Source organism: Humulus lupulus, chromosome 1 (genome assembly GCF_963169125.1).
Source record: "Humulus lupulus chromosome 1, drHumLupu1.1, whole genome shotgun sequence".
Classification (NCBI taxonomy): Eukaryota; Viridiplantae; Streptophyta; class Magnoliopsida; order Rosales; family Cannabaceae; genus Humulus; species Humulus lupulus.
In genome coordinates, this window is record NC_084793.1 from 115163442 (window position 1) to 115171664 (window position 8223).

General features: G+C 33.1%; 2 protein-coding genes across 2 annotated transcripts; both read left to right on the top strand.

Moving 5' to 3' along the window:
- The first annotated feature begins 3654 nt into the window (after positions 1–3654).
- Positions 3655–5304, top strand: LOC133816569 (scopoletin glucosyltransferase-like). Its single transcript, XM_062248992.1, has one exon. It carries the CDS (start codon positions 3791–3793, stop codon positions 5231–5233), a length of 1443 nt encoding a protein of 480 aa, XP_062104976.1. The 5' UTR covers positions 3655–3790; the 3' UTR covers positions 5234–5304.
- Positions 5305–6150: 846 nt separating this feature from the next.
- Positions 6151–6990, top strand: LOC133820026 (uncharacterized). The gene has a single exon (XM_062253425.1). It carries the CDS (start codon positions 6151–6153, stop codon positions 6988–6990), a length of 840 nt encoding a protein of 279 aa, XP_062109409.1.
- The last annotated feature ends 1233 nt before the right edge of the window (positions 6991–8223 follow it).

Here is an 8223-nt window from a genome sequence, read left to right on the forward strand (position 1 = left end):
AATGAAAATCACCATCAAAATAAAATCCTAAAGAAAGTCCAAGATCTAATTGAGATTAAACTGACTACACATTAAATTTAAATGCTCTAACAGTTGTCTCTATTATCCAAGGAACTCAGATAATTTAGCTAGCCTCAGGACTGGTTTGAGACAATCTACCCAGAACATATATAAATTATAAAGTTATAATAAACTACATTTCATCTATTCATATGAATAATTTGTAACTTTATTGTACACATATAATGCAAAATGCAACATGGCAAAAATAATATTTTGATAGATTATTTCAATAGTTGAGATTATCAACTAATAAGTATAATTAACTACACAATATTCTTGTCATATATATCTACTATATATATACACACACACTTGCATATGCTCTTTCTTATTAAAAACATCATCAAAAGCTATTCTAAACAAGGGTACCAAAAAAAGATCCATCATATTAGGTGATGATATGGAATCGGAATTTAGTTTTTGTGTGATGCATATTTTTCTTTTTCAGATTTTAAGCTTTTCACACGTTGGTTATTTCAAGACTCAACGAAGTGTTAATGATGATAAAAATAAATGTGATGCTGAAGTTAGTTGCTCCATTGTGCCTTACATGGAAAGGCCTGGGAGACAACTTGGCTGTAAGAGATCTATTGACTTAAAAGTTGTTAAGACATCTATTTGGCTTAGGAGTTTCATCAAACAAGTGGAGTGCAATATATTAAACAAGCTTATTTTACATACCTCACTACAAGATAAACTAGAAAAACCAGGTGGTTCGAAGAGGCACTAGAATGGTGGAGCACCGCCGAAATCTTTGCAAAGACTTTCATCAAAACAAACAATAAAAAACACTATATAAGCACATAAATATTCATACAAAATCTAATGGAACTTTCATCAAAGAAATGGGTTGTAAAGAATTGAAAAAAACTCATTTACATACCTCAAGAAAAGTAAGATTCAACAAACACTTGAAAAGGAGGTTCGGCTCTGTAGTTGGGGAAGAACTTCAATCGTTCAATGTCGTTGACGTTAGGATCGGGGGTGAGGTTCAGCCCCGGAGACAGAAAAGGTTGAAGATGGGTATGGGGGAAAATCGCCGGGACAGAGAAGGTTGAAGAGGGCAGATAGATATGAATATCAAACGTGAAAATAGAGGGAAAAGGGAACATATACCGTATAAATTCATAAATAAAATTATAACAATGAATTGAAATTAAAAATGACGTAAAAATGAAAAAAAATATATGGTAACAAACAGTAAATACAAAGGTTAATAATATGAAAAATTTAGAAAAAAAAAATCTAGTTAATTTTTTTTTTAATAAATACATAATTTCTATAAATACATATTTACATAATTTATTTTATTTTTAAAATTATACTATTCATTATTTTTTTACAATATTTTTCCAATTAATAAAACAACTCTTTTTTAACTAATACAAATTTTATAAATATGTTAAAAAATAATAAGTTAATAATATAGTTAATTTTATAAATATGTTAAAGAATAATAAATTTAAATCTTGATATAAATATTCTTATAAATACAAAAGTTAATAATATAAAAAATTTAGAAACAAAAAAAATCTAGTTTTAAAAGATTTTAATTAATACATAATTTTTATAAATATATATTTACATAATTTAGTTTATTTTTAAAAATATACTATTCATTAATTTTTTTTACAATATTTTTCCAATTAATAAAACAACTCTTTTTTAACTAATACAAAATTTTTAAATATGTTAAAAAATAACATAGTTAATTTTATAAATATGTTAAAGAATAATAAATTTAAATTTTGATATAAAAATTATTATAAATACAAAAGTTAATAATATGAAAAATTTAGAAACAAAAAAAATCTAGTTTTAAAAGTTTTTAATAAATCGGCATTAGGGTCAATAGCGACACCTTTTAACTGTCGGCAATGGTCTCGAATTAACTGTCGGTGTTGGGTTCAATAGCGACACATTTTAACTGTCGGCATTGGTCTCGAATTAACGGTCAGCGTTAGGGTCAATAGCGACACATTTTAACTGTCGGCATTGGTCTTGAATTAACTATCGGCGTTGGGGTCAAAAGCAACGGTGACAGTTATTAGCTGTCGACATTGGTCTCTATGCCTATAATTTTTAACTATCGGCGGGAAGACTGTTGTGGTTGGGTGTCGGGAAAGCCCAGTTTTGTATTAGTGTATAAATGAATGACCAAGCAACCACAAATCCTTAGTTCTTTTACTTCTCATTTTTTAATATCATTTGTATTTTTTAGAGAGTTCTTTTTGTGAGATTAAGAGCGGATACCTTGATCTAGTATCTAGGAGTTGTTTAGCTTCCTTTTGTATTCATCTACTTTGTATAGAAATATGTGTCATCCATTGATAATGAGTCCAACAATCTTCGGGAGAAGATTTTGCTAAGACTTTCTTCGGGAAGAAGAAAGCATTCATCAACCTTTGAAGAGAGTTTAAGAGCGTCGGTGTCTCATCAAGAAACTGGATTTTCGAAAGGTGTACAAAAGCTTGCGGCATAAGTATAGAGGGAGTCTATTTATGTATAAGTCAATTGTGATTTTGTACTTTGTGATACCTTACTAATCAGTTTTATCTCCGGGCGTGACCGCGTGGACTACGTTTTCCAAACCACATAAAAAATCTCTGGTGTTGATATTTTTATTTTGTACTCATTTTTTATATTTCTATAATAATCTGTTCAGACAACTGGCTTAGTCGTTAGATCAAATTTAGATTATACCGAAACAACTTAATCACGATTCCGCAATCTATTAAGTTATTTAATTTAATCACTTGGCAAACATTAAAATACGGAATTTCAATTTTATCGATTTCTTATGATTGTGCCACTTTTCAGCAGAACATTGATATATTGATAAATGTTCACCATGATACAAAAAATATCTAATTACTTGCTAATTCTCTTCCATTCAGAATCTACGACCTTGCTTGAGCATTTCCTTTGGTCGAGCCTTGCTACTCACATAACTAGCTAATTTTTGGACGTGCAAAAAATGAGTACAACAACAATTCAAATAAGAAATGTTCTCCATTTAGTAGACATTACTTTATTAGCTACCAAAATTTACTAGCAAAATACAATTACTAATCATTCATTTATGGTAGTAAAATTATTTTAGTGGACACAGAAGTTAATCATTTCGATATACTAGATATAATATTTTTTTTGTTATTTAGTAGGAAATAAAAAATACTTGCTAACAAAATTTTTGGTAGCTAAAAACTTTTAGCACGGGTATTAGTTACCAAAAATATATAATTGGCTACCATTTAATTTTTAATAGCTAAAAGTTTTTTTTAGTAGTGACTATACGATTATAGGAACGTTAATTTGTAGGTTTGATAGGAGGGCCAACTTCTTAGCTTGAATTAGTTGATAGATCAGCTCATTCTTAACTAATTTAATAAACTTCTGTTATCTTTATTGTATGTGTTTAATGTACTAATGCAAACCAATAAATCAACGTTTCTTTCATTTTACTAAAAGCAATTAACGTTTCTTGCAAAGCATATAATGTATCAGTTATCTCATTATTTAATACAAGTGCTTTTATGATGACATTTAATTTGTTACAAGTTATGTACACTACCAAATTAAAATGCTTCTTTATTAGCCAACCATTTAAAAAATAAATCTAAACGCATAAAATAAAACAGTACAACTGAACCAATTTCTTGGTTTCCTATTATAATGAATTGAATTGAAATATAGCTAAATCAAAATTAAAAAAAATTCTTTAAACATGCAAAATGAGAACCGAGAGCTGGACATATTCTTCCTCCCTTTCATGTCTCATGGCCACATGATACCACTTACAGACATGGCCAAGTTATTCGCAGCGCGTGGAGTGAAGACAACCATAATCACCACCCCACTCAATGCTCCCTTCTTGTCCAAAACCATACAAAGAACCAAACCACTCGGAAGACAAATCAAAATCAAAGTCATCGATTTTCCTCTCTCAAATTCTGGCGTACTACCTCCATGGTGCCAAAACCTCGACTCTATCCCCTCCCAAGAATTGTTCATAACATTCTTTGAAACAACATCGCAGCTCCGTAAGCCGCTTGAGGATCTGCTCGGCCAACACCGGCCGAGTTGTCTCATCGCCGATATGTTCTTTCCATGGGCGACGGAAGCTGCTGCCAAGTTCGGAATTCCAAGGCTAGTTTTCCACGTAATAAGTGTCATGTCTTTATGTGCTTGGCAGTGTTTGAAGCTTCACGAGCCTCACAGGAGAGTTTCCTCTTATTTTGAGCCTTTTTTGATTCCTGATCTTCCGGGAGAGATAAAGTTGACTAGAATGCAATTGCCTGAATTCGTAAGACAAAATGCTGAAAATTACATGACAAAGTTGCTAGAAAATGTCATAGAATCCGAGGTCAAGAGCTATGGAGTTGTAGTAAACACTTTCTATGAGCTTGAACATGAGTATGCAGAACATTACAGGAAGGCTCTTGGGATTAAGGCGTGGTATATAGGTCCAGTTTCACTATGCAATCGGGACTCCAAAGACAAATCCCCGAGAGGAAAGGAATCCTCCATTGACGAGCTTGATTGCTTAAAGTGGCTCGACTCAAAGAAGCCGAATTCGGTTGTTTATGTAAGTTTTGGAAGTGAGGCTAGATTCACAGCTTCTCAGCTTATTGAGATTGCTTTAGGGCTTGAAGCATCAGGGCATCAGTTTATTTGGGTTGTGCGGAGAAACAAACAAGATAAAGATGAAGTTGACTGGTTACCTAAAGGTTTCGAGCAGAGGATGAAAGGAAAGGGAGTCATTATAAGAGACTGGGCGCCCCAAATGCTGATTCTAGATCATGAAGCCGTTGGTGGTTTTGTCACTCATTGTGGATGGAACTCGATTCTGGAAGCAGTCTCTTCTGGGGTGCCCATGGTCACTTGGCCAATCTCGGCTGAGCAGTTTTTCAATGAAAAGCTTGTAACTCAAATATTGAAGATTGGGATTGGGGTTGGAGTTCGAAAATGGGTTAAGTTTGTTGGGGATAGTGTTGAAAGAAGAGCCTTGGAGAGGGCAGCGGCAAGGGTAATGGAGGGTGAGGAAGCAGAGGAAATGAGAAGGAAAGCTAAATTTTTTGCCCAAATGGCAAAAAATGCTGTTGAAGGAGGATCTTCTTATTGTGATTTGAGTGCTGTCATCCAAGATTTGAATTCTATATGTTCTTAAATAATAATAATAATAATAATAATAATAATAATAATAATAATAATAATTATTATTATTATTAATTTTCTTTTTCCTATGGATGTCAATTGTTTTAAAATTGATGAGTGTGGAAGGTGAACTAATATTTTATCTCAAATGTGTGTAACATTATTAACCTAGAAAGTAAATATTAAGGAAATTTATATATTTAAATTTAGTAATTATTTTTTGAAAAGCACTTACAATTTTTTTTTTCGAATTTTACATTTCCCATTACATTAATATTTTGTGTTACTATGTTAATACTGATTAAGATTATTACTTTATAATACAAATTTTAATATTTTAAAACTTTATACATTTCCCATAACATTAATATTTTGTATTACTATGTTAATACTGATTAAGATTATTACATTATGATACAAATTTTAATATTTTTAAACTTTATCTATATTGTTTCCTATTTTAGTTATTTTAAATAAAATTATTGGAAAATGTGGGTTCTTTTTGGGAAGTTTCACGTTATTGATGATGGGAGAATATTGGGTTTGATTCACATTTACTCTAATCATTTAATAGTCTCTCATTAATTCCTTTGCCATTTCTCTCAAAAAAAAAAAACAAAAGAAAAAAGAAACAGTACCATTATATTAAGATAATAGAGTTAGCTTTAGTCATTCAGTTACTGTCAAGATGTCTAGCTGTCAATTGGTTGTTTTCTAACCGATTCTGTTATTAGTTGTTATTCTTTCAGCTGCTTGTATTGTTAGAAGCTTGAGCTATATAAAACTCACTTCACTTGTATTTCATTTTAATCAATTCAATACATTCAGATTGATTCTTTTCTTTCTCCTTTCCTCTCCTTCTTCTCTGTTCTTACTTTGTAATATGGTATCAGCGCCCCGATCAATTGAGGAACACTGTGGTTTGTGATCATGGCTCGTGGTGGAGCTCAAACTCGAAGTTCAACTGAACAAGGAAATGGATCGGAGAATACAAATAGATTCTCAGTTCTTGAGCCTAATGACAGGCCCCCTGGAGAGAATCCTCGAAGTCCTTACTACATCTCCAATGGAGATCAATCTATGGTTAATCTTGTTCCTAAAATCCTTACTGGTTGTGAGAATTATAGTTCTTGGAGGAGGTCGATGATAGTTGCATTTGCAGCAAGGAACAAGATTAAATTTGTTGATGGACGATTGCCAAAACCTAAAGATGATGATGAGGAATATGATGTCTGGTTCCGATGTAATAGCTTGGTGATTTCGTGGATTCTTCATGCTATTTCCAGTGAAATTGCAGATAGTGTCATGTATCTTGATAACGCAGCAAGGATTTGGTCTGAGTTACAGGAAATATATCATCAAAAGAATGCTCCTAGAGTATTCGAAGCTAAGCGATCCATGCAAGCCTTGGTTCAAGGATCAAATTCTGTTACTACATATTTCACTAAATTGAAATCCTTCTGGGATCTGATTCAGGAATTCAGGCCACAACTTGTTTGCAGCTGTGGAGCTATGAAGATCATCCAGGAATATCAAGATGAAGATCGTGTACTCGAGTTTCTCATTGGTCTGAATGAATCATACAGCAATGCACGATCTCAGATCTTGATGCAAGATCCATTTCCAAATATTAACAAGGCTTTTGCCTCAGTTGTACAGGAAGAAAGGCAGAGAGGAATCTCATCCAGTAATGCTGAGATGGATAAGTCTGCCGCATCATCATCTTCAAACTTGAACACAGGACAGTTTGCAGGGAGTGTGCAACCATAGGACAGTTTGCAGGGAGTGTGCAACCACACAAGCCTAAGACTGTTTGTCATCATTGTGGAATTGCAGGTCACATTATGGCAAAATGCTACAAGTTGCATGGCTATCCACCAGGACACAAGCTGTATGGAAAATTTCCTAACAGAAATGCACCAGGACCTGCTACGTCCCCTGCTGCTAATTTTTCTGGTGCTCAGGAAGATGGAGAAACTAATGGAAATGGCCAGACTGTGGAACATGACCTTTTGGCAACCTTTGCTCAGTGTCAAAAACTTATGAGTATGTTGTCTCAGAAAACTGTTGAACAACACAATTCTATTCAGTCTGGTCAACCATCAGTGTCACAAATCTCTGGTAAATTTCTTTCCAATTCTTCATCATCTTGGATTCTAGACACTGGTGCTACTCACCATGTGTGTTATAATTTGTCCTTGTTTCACAGTACTTATACAGATAGTTCTATTTCTTGTGTCAACTTACCTAATAGAAGTTCTGTGAAAGTTGTTTGTCTTGGAACAGTCATGATTTCCCAAACTCTTACTCTGAAAAATGTCTTATATGTGCCAGACTTTCATCTTAATTTGCTCTCTGTTCCATCTTTACTTGAATCTGGTGATTGTGTTTTCACATTTCATTATGATCACTGTCTGATTCAGGACATTTCGATGACCCAGCTGATTGGGATGTCTAAGAGACAAGGGAAACTTTTCTACTTAGATCTACCTAATGAGAAACATAGTCCTTCTGCTTTCTCTTTAATTTTTGATTCCAAAATAAACAATGATACTGTATGGCACTACAGATTGGGTCATCCCTCTTGTATCAAATTTCATTCATTGAATAAAGAATTACAATTTCAGAATTCATCTTGTCCTAACTTTCACTGTTCTGTTTGTCACTATGCAAAACAAAGAAAGTTACCCTTTGCTTCTAATCACAATATTGCCAAAGAATGCTTTGATATTGTTCATGTTGATATATGGGGACCTTTTAATACACTTACTCTTGGGGGACATAAATACTTTATCACCATTGTTGATGATCATTCTAGGTATACTTGGGTGCATTTTATCAAAACTAAAGCCGAAGCACAAGCTGCAATCCCTAATTTCATTCAACTTATCAAAACTCAGTACCAAAAGACCATTAAAGTCATTAGGTCTGATAATGCCAAAGAGTTGTAGTTTGTTGATCTGTTTAGTTCTCTTGGGATAGTTCACCAACATTCTTGTGTTC

Excerpts from the sequence above, each read along its gene's own strand:
- LOC133816569 (XM_062248992.1), top strand. The coding sequence starts at position 3,791 with ATGCAAAATGAGAACCGAGAGCTGGACATATTCTTCCTCCCTTTCATG.
- LOC133820026 (XM_062253425.1), top strand. The coding sequence starts at position 6,151 with ATGGCTCGTGGTGGAGCTCAAACTCGAAGTTCAACTGAACAAGGAAAT.